Source organism: Penicillium brevicompactum (assembly GCF_028827555.1).
Source record: "Penicillium brevicompactum strain IBT 35665 chromosome Unknown utg000005l_segment0_segment0, whole genome shotgun sequence".
In the NCBI taxonomy this organism is placed as follows: domain Eukaryota; kingdom Fungi; phylum Ascomycota; class Eurotiomycetes; order Eurotiales; family Aspergillaceae; genus Penicillium; species Penicillium brevicompactum.
The window spans coordinates 1217070-1231726 of record NW_026623208.1 but is presented as its reverse complement, the minus strand read 5'-3'; the positions used below and the strand labels follow the sequence as shown (position 1 = coordinate 1231726).

The window sequence follows — 14657 nt, the reverse complement described above, 5'->3', positions numbered from 1 at the left end:
GCTCTATTTTGGTTGAGAATTTCTTGGTGCTGGGCACGATAGGTTCGTGTTTCCATGAGTGAGAGATTTTTGGAGAGTTGGGTACAAATATTAAAGATATCTTTACGAGCCACAAGACGAGATAAGTGTAGACGAGCATCCGTGAATGTGAAGAAGATGGTGATATTTTGAATTAAATATGTATAATTAGGAGTAATCAGATTTTACACAAGGTTGGATAATGAAATATAACCGCTCAGAGCGAAAACGCCTGCTCCAAGAATCCCAGCAAACCGCCATTGAAATAAACAATGACTGCCTCACTGTCAGGGACTGCCACGGTGACTTGGCCATTCAGGACAGTAACAGTCTCTTGAACTGAGTTACCAGTAGGGAAGTGTCCCTTGCCCTCGTCAACCTTGAAAGACCACTGCTCTCCAGCCCATGTGACATTGTGCTCAGGACCGCCTTGGTCGAATCCAACACCGGCAGATCCCTTGTCGGAATGCAGGCGCTTGACGGTGACAGTCTCCACTCCATTTCCAACATTCAAGGTCACAGAGGCGTTTCCTCGGGGTCGGTTCGAATCCTCATTCCACACATTCAGGTTTACCAGGGCAACACGTGCCAGCTCTTCGGTCTGGAGATCGTACATAGCAAATGCACTGAAGTCCTGTGGCTGTCCGGGAACCTCAACCTCAACAACCTTGCCCAGCGTCTCTCCCTTGCCAACAAAGTCGGTGATAAATGCAGCAGAGGGGAAGATACCCTGTACCGAGGGTCCGGTTGTGAATTGACCTTCGTCATTGGGGATCCAGAATGAGTCGGGTGCGTCTTCGAACATGTTGTTGGATACGCGCTTCACTCCGCGCGACATGGCTGTTAGGTGTAAGTCGACAGCCCACAGACCAGCGCCTAGACCTCCGGCCCAGCTGACGGGAGGAACACCCAGGGCGGCGCCAAGTTCCGAAATAACAAAGTCGATCTTGCTGTCTTCCTGGTGGACGAATTCGATGCCTTTTTGGATAAGAGGGAAGCGTTCAGCGATGGCGTGGTGGTTCATGAGTCGATCTATATAAGACAGTGTGTCAGCTGTGGTCCCTCAAAGCAGGTTTTCAGTGTCATCTTCCAAGGTTCTAGCATACCTTGCAACGCATCGTTGTCATATGGGCCTCCAATATCGGTCTGATAGTAATGCTGCGCAGCGTATTTGCCGTAGCCATTCGCATTGAGATCATTGGTGAAGACCTTGTGTCTGTCATCATAATGGTCAGCGAGCGTTAACAAGCACATCATCCCATCCATTCACTCACAGGCCAAAGTCATCACCACGCTGCTTGATGACTGTCCACCCGATATCACCAAGCTCGAAGATACGTCGATCTTCACCTTCCAACCCCAACATTTCAATAGTTCGGTTCTCGATCGTCAACGCACGCTCAACATACTGCTCGACGCCATACGAGTAGTAATCCGGCTCGTTTCCGAGCGCAATGGCATTGACACGATCTTTTCCAAGGGCATTGTATGCTTCACGCACATATTCCATGGAATTGGGAACCCAGTCGCCATCCTTGCTATTGGGCTCGACTGGTGTCATTGGGGCTTGGAAGGTCATAGTGGCGTTCTGGAAGCGACGGAATCCATCAAAGTAGCTCTTTCCTACGCTCCAGGTATCCTGGCTAGAGTATGGACAAGAGGGCCCTGATACGCAGCGTCTAGTCTCATCTTGGTTGAGGTCGACTTTGATCAAGTCGCCGCTTGTACCACCGACACGAATGATGATGGGCTTGCTCATGCGAGCGTATATAGAGTTGACAATGTTTTCCGAGAAGTCGTTGTCGAAACTTGGGAGGTAGGCGGTTTCCCAGCTGAAGCTGAAGAAGTCTGCTGGGACGGCTGTGGCATTTGAAGGAGCGCTTTGTTGGATTGAAAGAGTGTGTGAGTTATCTGCCTGTGCGAGGGCAGTGAAAAGAGCGGCAGCTGCAAGTGAAGACAGCATTTTGAAGGAGTGTAATGAATGTTTGAAGCAAGCTTAAGTTTCTTTGATATTGTGGGATATCCGTCCTTATGTATCATGCATCTTACAAGGCACCCCTGGGTGTTTCTCTCGCCATGGGGTTTGATCCACAAATTGAACAAGCACGTCTGGGGGTGTTTCCACCGTTATTTCCACACCAGAGGCCATGAACCTATGAGGCGGTCTCTCGGATTCTCGACCATTTGGTTCCGTGTGGGTACTTTCCTTGAGGCTAGTGCACGAAGAGCGATGCTTGACTCGACAGGCCTTGAGGGCTGTGGAGAGAATGGTGCAAGGCATCAGTTCAAGCTCTCCTTTTTGCATAAATATTGAGAAGCTGCGCCGCGCGTTCATCATGATCTACAAGCTCGCCGATCATCCGGAGCTACAAATTCAAAACGGCGGTATAGTTCCAGGTGAAAGTCTGCGATGCTGAAGGGAATATTCAACGCTCAAGAATTGACAACACAATGCAATGGTGACGATTTCAATCCACCGTCAGAGTGTGGGTAAGGAACAAAACCTGACTACAATTGACGTGTGAAGGAGAATGGAAGAGGTAAACACAGTTGAAGATCAGATAGTTGGCCCGGGCACCGACCAGGCTGGATCGTTGCCTTCTAATTGGGGTGGATTGACAGGGATGCGACTTGCAGCTGTTGCCATTACAACTTCCAAATTTTTGGTCAACAAAGAGGTCTCAATTTCCTGCGCTTCATCTGCCCAGATGCATATCAATTAGCACTGACTGGAAACGGTTCAAGTGCAGTTCGTCACGCAGGCTGCGCGTGATGGTGAAACGGTAGTAACACAAATTCGGCCAGGTGGAAGAAAGTACTGATCTGCAAATAGCTTCTCATTTTTGTGGACATTCGACAATCTTTGGAAAGCGCAGCCTTATACCCACAGTGGAGTGCTACATTGCGAATCACTACAGGGTCAGGGGCTGAATGATGTCATGACGCAGGCGTTCAAGGTTTGATATATCATTTTTATCTCTCTACATTACACACACGAATTAGGGAGTTCTTTGGAGCTTAAAAGAACATGACAATTCACAAATCTCTACTCCGTAGTGGGGCTGGTTCAAGCACCCCGTCAGGGATGTGGCTTGGAACTGCCATGCTCAGGTGGATGCTTGTCAGGGTCATTCCTCACACCATCTGAGATATCAAAACAATATTGAAAGCAATGAGTCAAGTTGAATTCTGCACTCTGAAGTACAGAGCACGAAGTAAACATTCTATCAGGCCACAGGCATCCGACGAATAAATGCAACCCTCCTGGACAGCCATGACGGACAAACACGAAACTATACTTGGGGATCGAAATTAGTAACTAAATCCATCACATCTGCTACATAGCCTAGGCTTTTATTATGGCTATAGTTACTTCGTAGGATATGCTTCCAAAAAGATAGGGGTATTCCATTTGTAGTCTTTATCGAGCTCGTTAAGTAATGATTTGTAAAGGTAGTTTTCACCATTTTGTACCAATATCCAAGATAATCTGCAGTATGGAGTGTCTCTAAATGGGAGCCTATGGATTTACTCGACCATGCCTCAAATTGTAGACCTCATGTCGAGTAACCTTGGAACCTGAAGTATTAGCTGTCCCTCTAGCCAGTGACCGCAACCTTGGAACCTACAAGGCAATTAAACTCAACCTCTGCATCAACCTTGGAATTTTTCAGAGGTATTCAACATCACTTGCTATGATCATTATTCTATAAATCTCATGGCAAATTATTCAAGCATGAAATTCTTGCTTCAGCTACGTGCATAGAGTTGGGTTCAATGCCACACCCATTTCAGATGGAAACCTCTGAGCTCCCAGTCCTGAGGGCCGCAAACCCTACAAGGTTGAAGTCCGCAAAATCCATACTGAGTGTTGTGAAGAGCATGGCACCACTGAGTTGCCAGCACTTCTGGTGAATCCTCGGATGTGTCATAGCAACTGGGGTCTACCGTGGAAGTCTCCGCATCCCCCGCAGTTTAGCCGCCTAATTCTCCGAAACCCCGAGCATAGTTACATGTTCCAACGTCATTCTCGATTTTGACTGCGAAGTTTCTCGCTATTCAGCAATTAATCATGAGTGCAACACAAACAGAAACGATCGCGCTGCCCACGATACCCTCCGAAGTTCCCGAAAATGAGATACAAGACTCCAGACCCCCCGAAGTCAAATGGATGTATCCCAAAATCCTCAGTGCGGGCGTATCATTCTTCGTCGCAGGAGTCAATGACGGAAGTTTAGGGTCACTCATTCCATATGTGATACGCACCTATAGTATCGGAACGAACATGGTAGCCGTACTGCAAGTCTATCAATCTCAATCCCTCAACGAGTTCACGCTGACATGCCCAGCTACGGTACAACATTTGGCGGATGGCTCATAGCCGCTCTTACGAACAGTACAATAACCAAATACCTCGACCTAGGCCCAATCCTCTGCTTAGGGGCTGCAATCCAGGTCTTGGCTCATGTCCTCCGCGTTTGGGAGCCGCCTTTCGCTCTATACGTGGTGACTTTCTTTCTCGCTAGCCTTGGCCAGGCTTTCAATGATACACACGCCAATACGTTTGTCTCTTCTCTGACTGGAGCACATCGCTACCTTGGCTTCATCCACGCTATGTATATGGCTGGATGCTTGGTGGGGCCATTCGTCGCGACGGGGATTGCATCCGCGAATACGGACTCGATGTGGTATCTGTTTTATGCGTTCCCGCTCGGAATGGGTGTTGTCAATCTTGCACTCCTGGGTGTCTGTTTCCGTGATTGTATGGCTGCACCGGCTGTCCTGCGAGATGACAGAGAGGAGGCGTCTTCGAAATCTGCTTGGAAGGAGATAAAAGATACGCTTTCTACACCTGGAGTTTGGTTGGTCAGCTTGTTCTTTTTCTTCTTTTTAGGGGCGACAATTACCGCTGGAGGTATGCTTTGATGATCGCCTTCGAGATGCATGGTTGCTAACCTTGTCAGGCTGGATGGTCGAATATCTTGTCAATGTCCGCAATGGCGATGTCAAGGAGATGGGATACGTTCCGGCAGGCTTTTTCGGTGGTGCTTTCCTGGGCCGTCTTATACTCGCCGAGCCTACACACAGACTGGGCGAGCGGCGTATGATCTTCCTGTATGCAGTGCTGTGTGTGGGGCTGCAGCTAGTTTTCTGGTTGTGAGTATTGTTTCCCTTTGTATTGCTAATCAAGGATGAATCTCTCATACTGAACCACCAGGGTTCCAAACATCATCACAGAAGCCGTGGCAGTCAGTTTACTGGGCTTCTTCTCTGGGCCCTTCTTCGCAACGGTGAGTCCTGAGTCGGTATCATGCGATTAATCTAACAAATTTGCACAGGGAATATCAGTAGGAACAAAGATCTTCTCGCCTGAGATCCGCTCTTCGGCAATTGGTAAGTTAAACAATACTCTATTTTTTAATCATCGTCTTTGATAGAAATGCTCACTTACTAATGCAGCATTTGTCTTTGTCCTCGGCCAAATCGGAGGCTCCGTATTTCCAGCTTTGACTGGTATTATTGCAGGAAAAGTAGGTGTGCAGGTACTGCAGCCTATGCTTGTGGGGTTATTGGGCGCAGCTGGCTTGAGCTGGTTGATCCTGCCAAAAGATGCAGCATTGCATAGGGATTAAACGATGATCCAAGGTTATTTCAAGGTTTCAACGTGAAGCCTTTACTCAAAGGTAAGTATGTCGAGAAATGGCGTATAGATGTCAATCCATCTGTCATCCATACTCACAACATTGTCAATTTCATAGAAGTTGACACCAAACGACTGCTTTGCAGCTCGACAAGCAAAATGTACTAGGTAGCACGAGTGTCCCCTGGGAATATTGTCCTGGGTGGCACAGCATATTACCCAGGAGCATTTTCAAAATATGATTGATAGGGAAAATCACATAGCAACCTTGAAACCTTGTGATTCAATTCACACTAGACGAAAAACCCAGGACGCCAGGGTATAAAAATCGTTACATCATTACATCAATACATAGAGCAGACCAACAGAAACCAAATTCGCCATTTGGGTAACCTTCCCAGTCCATCACAAAAGAAACCAGAAAAATACCAGCTTAAAAACTCCCCCATCGTCAAATCCCAAACACATCATATCCCCACAGGAACCTTAGGGTCCCCATTAAAAGATATCATCCGGCCACTGATAATTCTCAACACCAAGAATCATGGAGTCCGTCGAAGGAGCAGTTGGCGAATAAACAGGAGCAGAAACAGGTCTCTTCCTAGGTGACTTAGGATAAACCTTAGCTGCACTCGATCGCAATTCCTCCGGCACGGGTGGAACGGGGGGGATATCGTCGTCACGGCGGAGCCTGGTCGAGCGACTGGGACTGGTCTTTGACCTCGTGGGGGTGCGAGGACTACGATCAGGATCAAGATTGGGCTGAGAATGGAGGTAGAAGTCGCTATGGGATTTGTCGGGTGAGGCGGCTGGAGAAGTCCAAAAGTCCGCAGGCTCTTCCGAGGCGAATGGAGGCGAGGATGCTAGTTTGCGGTTGGAATCGCTCCTTCGCAAGAGGACACCGTGCGGAGGGGGCTTGGGACTTGGTGAGCAGTTGGTGGCGGAGAGTTTTTGGGGTGAGTTGTAGAGAGACCTTTTGCCGCGTGCACTTGCGCTTTCTTCGGCTGATTTGGTGTTGGGTTCGGCGAGCTGGGACTGGTCTGTGGTCTGTCTGCGCTTCGCGGAGCCTGGACTCTCGCCGGCGTCGGATTTCTGCCATTTGGCCTTGCCGGGTGGGCTGAGCAAACCAAAGTCGATCAGGTCTTCGAATTCGGGGTATTCGAGGCCGTCGATGCAGTCCGTCGAACTGGGCTGAGAAGGCTTTCGACTATCGATAGGTTCATGAATGGGTGACTTCCGTTTACGGGAAAGGCTGTCCTTACCCAGGGGCGACGGCCACGTCTCTTTGGAGCGCCGCTTTGAATGTTTGGCCACAGCCGGGCTTGGGGCGGGACGTGATTCCTCAAATGAGAAGCTCTCGCGATCCCCCATGGATGGTAAAGCAGTGAGACCTCCGACATTTGCTCCAGATGCCTCTGCTTCGTATGCTTGTTGGTTCAAAAGACGTTCAGACGGCAAAGTTGGCAGGGCTCCGGGGACGAACTTCCTTGGGAAGGAGGCAGGGTCAATCTCTGTGTTGACGATGTTTGGCTGAGGAATGGGAATGGGTGCCAAGACAGGTGCTTCATTGCCTGTGAGCTCACGCAGTTCCCGTCGAGCGCGGTCCAGCTTGTCTTCAAGATTGCTGACCTTCTTGAGCAGCTTGGTCTGTCGAGAGAGTTCCTTGCGCGAAGGCTGCTTGCGAAGCCCAGTCTCGGATTCTTCGGAAGTCCTATCACAGTAGATTGTAGCTTGAGAGGCAGACGGGGACTCATGAGTCTTGTGGAACAACGACTTTGGCAGGCGAAGATCCTGAAGAGAGGATCGCTTTGAAGCCCCAGAATTAGAGCGCGAGTGTACGCCGCGATCAATCGAGCTGCGCCGCACGTCCTTGATTGGAGAGCTGTGCTCCATCTTATCTTGGATAGACTGCCAGGTCTTGTCTGCAGCAGCGCAATCGACACCATGTGTCTGAATGTAATGTCCTTTGTTCGTGCCCTTGTACCCAGCCTTCTTCAGCTCAGCATAAGCTTGCTCGGCTTGATTGATGACATCTTTCTGCGGTGACTTAGTCGGCGATCCTTCATGCTTGTTCCACCCGCCGAACGGATTGAACGCGGAGGCAATGGCCTTGCCAAAGCGGAAGATACCAGAGGACCGGTTTGGATTACCCGGCTTGTTCTCACGGTCGCGGAAGTAAATGCTGGGTGGCTTTTCGCTGACACTATCACTCATAGTTGCTTCGACGAATCGTGATGTGCGGCCTCTGAGATGACGGGGGCTTGATGAGGATGCCGCGGCATGTCGTGCGCGCAGCGATGCAAGCGAGCCACGAGGAGATGCGCGGGGCGAGGCCCGCGGCGAGACTCGAGAGGGTGTGCCAATGCTGCTGACGCTCAAGTGACCAGTTCCGCTGCGCTGAGTGCGGCGTTCACTGGTACCGTAGTCTGCGGCTTCTTCGGGCAGGGGCCAATCGTTGGAGCGTCGTCTTTTGGCGGTATTGCCGGCGGGAGAACGGTAGTCTTCAGGGTCAACTTCATCAGCATCGTCAAACTGTCCACTGGAATCTGATCCCCAGTCGTAGTTGGCGTCGTCGTCACTGGTGCGGTGATGTTTGCGCGAGGTGCGCTGCGCGGGGCTGCGGTCGACCTCCATTTCGTCGCAAGTTGTCTGTAGGCGACGCAGGGCAGTCAGATCAATTCATTTATGCGGGCTCAGATCTTGATCCCTATATGGGGGCTTTGGGCAAGGAGCGTACCTCGATTCTTCGCTTTACAAGGTTCCAAGGTTGGTATCCCTCCGCACACCCTTGTTGCGGGAAAGATATCAACACACGAAGGAGATGGGGGATGGCATAGAAAGTCAGCAGAGGTCGGAGATCGGGTATCAAAATCAACGATCGCAAATTTGAAACTTGACGGGTGCCTCGAGCAAATTGAGTGTTTGAGAAAATCCAGTTGGGGTTTGTTTACATACTCCGCACTTGCCAAGGGAGGAAGTTTGTTGTGGTACTGGGTACCCACGCCTGCCGCAGTTTACTTACCACTTACGAAGTACCCGCTACTTTTGAGAATGCTGTATTGTTTTCACATTTCATACATAAGCTAGTGATGGACTATTGTCACATCTTTCGCCTTTTACTTGCTGATGCTATTATTATTATGTAGGGAAGTTGACCACCTTGCGTGGGTTTGTAGAATTCTATGTCTCATCGACATGTGGTCACATTATACGGAGTGGAGGAATGAGAGATATGGAATCTTGGATATGGATCAATTCGAAACCGTGTGCATTCTACATGTGTGAGCGCATGGGGAATCAATTGAAGAATGCTAGTTATCAGACAGATGCCAAAACGCCAGTATAGAGAGTAAATTAGGCAAGCTCTTGGATGGGAAGCAAGGGAATGCAGTGTGTCTTGATGAGACCAGCTCTGGTCCGTTTGAAAAGTGTCAAAGTGCATTTCGCTGAAAGAAGAATGATGCCAAATTTGCCAGCCTTTTGGTCCAGGGATATAAACATATAGCACAAGCAGAAAGTAGTCATGGGGTCGTCAACACGTTGGCCAACCATCCCAGTTGACTTGAATTTGGGGGTGTTTTCTCCTTTCCCGTCAGAGTTGAAGTTGGGATGAAGGGAGCATGGTTCCCTTGTTCTTGGCAAACACAAGAACTTGAGGGATGAGGGGGGTGTTCAAGGTCCTGGGAATGAGGACCCAAATGAATTGGACAAGTTCCAAAATTTGTTGGACAGGATAAGTTGAGGTGATTGAGTTCCTGAGAGGAAAGCATCTGGTAGGATGAGGGAGAACCGCCGGAGAAGCGGAATTGGAGATGATCGAAGCAAGATCAGACACAGCGGACGCAACTTGGCATCGAAAAACTCGATCTATTAAGGACCAAATCACCAGGATGACCAAGTTGACCGAGAGCATGTCGAATGATATCAAGTCGACGGAGCAGCTTTCATAACGGTTTTGCCGTTGGCACGCTTGTAAGCCATCTCAATACCCAATTCAGCCATCAATGCAGCTCTACTTTCTCCCGAGTAATCGCGATAGCCTGGTGGGTGGTAAGGCTCAGCATCTGGTCGCATACCGTTCTGCATCGGGCGCTCATCGAGACCGAAAGTATCTTCATGTGATCGCTTTCCATATGTTGGCCCGGTGTGATACAGCATACGTTTCCCTGCAACGTCGTCGTATGAGCTGGCACCAGGTGACAAGGATTCCTCCGAGGGGACGAGCGAGCTGCTGTAGTCGCTTTGAATCTTGATAGGCGCCACGGGCTGAGGCATAGTCGAAGGTTGAGAGTGTGCCACTGCAATTTGAGGCATGGGCCCGTAAAGATTGGGGGGGCTCGGCTATGCGAGGATCCATGTAAGATTGAACCTTTGGAGGGTCCATGCGATACGAATTCACTGGCTTGGGGTAGCCAACGCGATCTGAGGCTATGTGTGGTGCCATAGGATACGTGTAGGGTGTCCCCTCATATTCAGAAGTGGTGGATGGGTTTCGGATCTGCGCGTAGGCATTTTGCGGGGAGTAGATGCCCTGGGGAGCGATTGGAGGAGGCGTGGGCGGCATGTGAGGGGCCGGATAATGAGATGGTGTCGAGCCGAATGATAAATGGGATTGGTAAGAGGGTGTTTGAGAGGCATGGGACATGGGAGCTGGTGGCATAGGTCGCTGGTATGGTTGCGGCGGGCACTGGAAGCCATAGTCGGGCGCCGATGGTCGTCGATCAGGTGGAACATACGCATATGGCGATTCGACATTGCTACCATTGCTGTTGGACCGCGGGCGCTCTATCGAGTTGACATATCTGTCCGGTGTGGTGTATCGATCCGATGTTCTCGCATATGCCGCAGCCCGTTCCTCGTCAAATTCATAATCTTCCTCGCGCTTGTCGCCTCGTCGCCTCATGCGAACATCGCGACGAATTCGTACACGACAACCCTGCTCCGCGATAATCCTGCTCAAAGACGTGCTTGTAGCCAACCCAGGGAACTTCTTAGCGCTGTACACGGTGAACGGTACAGACTTGACCTCGAGGCGGAAATGAAGGTATGCTTGAGGCGTGCCGGGATTCGTGTGAGCATTGACTTGGTTGGGCAGAGGCAGTGTCGAGTCCTTATCAGCATCCTTGGCGTCCTTAATCTCTTCGTAAAGGTGGAAGTTCAAACGGTACCGTCCCTCATGGCGCACCGAAAGATCGGGGAAAATAAAGTAGCCGGCTTGCGAAGGACGGTCGAGGTATGCGACCCCAGCGACCGGCACACCAGTTAAGACAGGACACGATGGGGGTCCGGCGACCCGACCATGGGCGATCGGACGTGCGGTGTCAAGTGTTGCGTAAAGGAAGAAATTAGCGTTGTATGCGAAGGTGATGTCGGTTTGCTGGGCATCATTGGCAGGGTCGGATTCGAAGATGCGTAGCTCAACAACAGGTGGAGGGTCAACTGGACGGCGATCGGCAGAAGCTGTTGACAATTGTAAGCAAACACAGCGTTCTCTCTAACCTCGAAACCGGACTCACATTTGGCTCCGGCGCCACACGCTCTTGCCCGCTCCGGTTGTTGCATGACACTCAATTTGTATGTGAGTTTCTTCCCCTCCCGAGTAACCCTGCTCACTGAATGTTCCGTCTCATTAGGAGGGGGGCATGATGGGAGCCCTGGACGCCATTCTGGAGGTTGGGATGAGAGGTGTTTTTCCGGGCGCAATATTCATTCAGGTCTCGAGTTCCCTGATGCGCAGGTAATCAAAGGCTTCGGTGTGATCCGTGACTGGTCTTAAATGTCGAAGATACAAGTTATATGTCGATATATGGGGGCGGTGGAATTTTCGGTTTCGAGTCTTTCGTTCAGGCACCCTCTCCTGAACCATCCAAGCAAGTCGTCGGACAAATGAAACCACTGAAACGGTCTCAACCGACCAAACTTTATCAAAGAAAAAGAGTCGATCTGTATGGAAGGTTGGATTGATGATTAGGAAAAGAGAGGGAAAGGAAGAACATGGAGAGGGGGCAGAGTGGAACAGTGACACTAGGCGTAACCAGTTGGGTACGCCTCCCGATTATGGGCCCTCGCGGTATGACCAAAGTACCCGATCGGTACTCCGTACCGTGTGAACTTCTTTTCGTTTTTCAATTATTCGATCCTTTTGCGCAGAGCCAACACCAAATTTTTATAATTTTATTCTATTTTTTTGACCCATCTTTCATTTCTTCAATCTTATTCATAATATTCAGAAGGCTAACTGTAGGGCTACATGCTGAGAAGGCAACGCTGTATAAGTTACGATCTGCAAAAGGGCATCCGTAACCCCAATGCTAGTCTGTATTTGTGTATATCATGCTAGTGTCGTTTCTAGGGCTTCGAAATTACCTGCTCTAGCTCATTCCTACTATTACCTTTTTAGGTCATCAAATTGGCGTCTGAGTCTCTGTAGATCCCAGAGTCGAAAACCTCCAGTAAAACCAATATATGCACTGCACATCACTTCGTGTCACCCAAAGTGGTAAAGGAAAACCCCACGTTACCGGGTACCCTGGATTCCGGCAACCCAGTCCAACGGATCGGATTCTCTTTATTTTCCTTGCCAAACTGTGACGACTTTGTAGCTTATAGGTTCGAGATGCTTCAAGATACTACTCGTCTCGATTCTGTGGCCACCTTGAACTTGGAAAAAAAAAGTCTGGAAAGCAAGAGAAAATAAATCACTCAAACGCCTGGGCAAAATTACCATGTATTTCCGGTAAGGCCTAGTCCTTTTCAAGGACAAAGGGGAACCTAGACTCAGTTACGGAGTACTCGTACGAAACATCAGAACTCAAGTCCGATTCAAGGGCTCATATAACCTTGGAAGTCACAAGGTTGTCAGTTGACATAATTTGTATATCACTTTATCAATCTGCGGAGCCCAAATCGTTGTACTTTAAAAAAGAAGCTCAACCCATATCCATGGGACATGTTCTCAAAGGCAGCCCGTTTGGGCGCTGTGTGCAAAGTGATTCGCTTCGGTTCTCAAGTCTGGGCTCCATCGAGCCACCGATCCCCTCTCACAGCATGGCTTGGCTGAAGACACTTGACCAATCATAGTGTGCCTGGGCCGACTGGACTTGTCGCCCCCAGTTCTTTCTAATACGCCTAGCCTGACACGGCTGATGCAATACAGGATCTGCGAATCCTTCTCTTTCATACGGAGTACCCTGATCCTGATCCTGATCCTGATCCTGCTCTGCCCCGGTGTCTCAGCGAGACTGAGGATGTTGGTGCAAAATGTGGCCCCAAGACCGAGGTACGGTTGGTTCACGAAATAGTGCCAATCTTGTGACCGTTAGAATTGGATTTCCAATGCCCCTTTCTGTGGAACGCATGCTCATACTCCATGCTCATGTTCCGTCACGGGTGCCATGTACATACAGTACTCCGTATGTACAGTGGAGGTTCAAAAGTATTTGACCTCTGTTTATTACACTTCAGACTCAACTTCTAAGGCTGCCCGAATGAGATACTTGGAAAGACAGAAAGAAAGACAGCAGAGAAATCCGTAGAGATTCCATGAATACCGCATACAGATCGGGATCCAAAGTAGATTCTAAAATACTGGAGGTCCAATACTTATGAATATGCACTGTAAATCGTGTCCACATTCGAATTTTGACATTCACCGATCCACCATTCGGATTGGTTATACCATCTGAAAGTGCTCGTATCCTAAATTGTACATACACATGAACAGGAACGATAAAGTTTTGTCAATACCATCCGTTTTGGAAGCTTGGAAGCTTGGAAGTCTACGGAGTAGGTAAAGAAAAACCGATGGAGCACCTGCATACGGAGTATGAGTTGCATTCTTATCATTTCATACAAATGAAGAGTACGGAGTACTCCGTAAACCAGCTGCATTCCAGACCGGGCGGACTCCAACGGTGCTGATGTACTCCGTGGAGAAGTCACTCGTACCGAATTACAGAGTCTTCCGACGTCTGCAAAGGACCAGAATTCTTCAATTTTGAAACAACGATGGCTACTGTTTTCTCATCCCGGACTCCGTGTAATATATGCCCCTAAGCTTTAATGTTCTCAAACCCACCAAGCCATGTGGTGCAGGGATTTCAACTCTTGGCTTCCCCCTCTCGAAGATCACAGTTCCGTGATTCGATGATCCATTACTTGATTTGTACGGGGTATGGGGCAGTATCAGGGCTTTTCCGTGACCACTCAAGAAGGCACACTTGTAGTGTTGATTATCCACACACTACTGCCTTTGAGACTCTAATCAGTATGGATTGTATTGTAGGAAAGAGACTCACAGGCTTTCAAATTCCTCGAATGCACATATGGGCGAATGTCTGTTTACGGTAAGAGTCGCATGCATGTACAAGTACGATCGCATACTCCGTACCTCGTACATGAACTTGTAATATTCGGCTCCGAGCGACCCCTGTCCAACACTGCGCTTTGATCCCTGCCATCGTGACGGGCAGGAGAACTTCTCAATGTGATATGATGGCTTGTCGAATGAGAAGTCGTCTATACTGGGATTACGGAGTATCAGAGACTTGTGCTAGCTATATTCCGTACTCTAAACATAAGATGTATGACATGGTCGCATCAGATTGATTTGGAACGATGTCTATGATTCGAGCTGTGATTGACACAAGTTGAAGTTGGCGGTTCACTTTCAAGCGGTCGCTCTTCTTGATTTAGGGCATCATTTATTCGGAAAGGCCCCGATTGTTCACTTTACGAGTTTGGATTACTCCGTATACAAAGAAGTGTACAATGTCATACAGTACTCCGTATGAACACTGCTCATCCTTTCAGAGTGTGGACGAATCATTAAACCGCTAGTCCCATCCTTACGCTGCCACGTGGAAGAGTTGTCAGACCCCTGCAAATCACAGCCCCAGCCTTCATCGAAGTATTTTGTCGGTCTAACGGAATCGGGAGCAGAAGTACCTACTTGTAGTGACATCAGATATCCGATCGGCGACGCGGCCTGGATAGACGC

General features: G+C 49.2%; 4 protein-coding genes across 4 annotated transcripts; 1 reads left to right on the top strand and 3 right to left on the bottom strand.

The window, feature by feature from the left end:
• Positions 1–235: 235 nt before the first annotated feature.
• N7506_006283 (glycosyl hydrolase family 79 C-terminal domain-containing protein) lies at positions 236–1981 on the bottom strand (the record flags this gene model as incomplete). The annotated part of the gene is made up of 3 exons (XM_056955576.1): positions 236–1050; positions 1125–1234; positions 1293–1981. 3 exons carry the CDS (start codon positions 1979–1981, stop codon positions 236–238), a joined length of 1614 nt encoding a protein of 537 aa, XP_056809910.1.
• Positions 1982–4090: 2109 nt separating this feature from the next.
• Positions 4091–5651, top strand: N7506_006282 (putative MFS transporter; the record flags this gene model as incomplete). Its single annotated transcript, XM_056955575.1, has 6 exons — positions 4091–4317; positions 4368–4933; positions 4983–5175; positions 5237–5309; positions 5358–5412; positions 5479–5651. 6 exons carry the CDS (start codon positions 4091–4093, stop codon positions 5649–5651), a joined length of 1287 nt encoding a protein of 428 aa, XP_056809909.1.
• A 506-nt stretch (positions 5652–6157) lies between these two features.
• N7506_006281 (putative nuclear RNA binding protein) lies at positions 6158–8293 on the bottom strand (the record flags this gene model as incomplete). The annotated part of the gene is made up of 1 exon (XM_056955574.1): positions 6158–8293. One exon carries the CDS (start codon positions 8291–8293, stop codon positions 6158–6160), a length of 2136 nt encoding a protein of 711 aa, XP_056809908.1.
• Positions 8294–9583: 1290 nt separating this feature from the next.
• veA (sexual development activator VeA) lies at positions 9584–11221 on the bottom strand (the record flags this gene model as incomplete). The annotated part of the gene is made up of 3 exons (XM_056955573.1): positions 9584–10000; positions 10059–11119; positions 11176–11221. The coding sequence occupies 3 exons, from the start codon at positions 11219–11221 to the stop codon at positions 9584–9586; spliced, it is 1524 nt and encodes a 507-aa protein (XP_056809907.1).
• Between the last annotated feature and the right edge of the window lie 3436 nt (positions 11222–14657).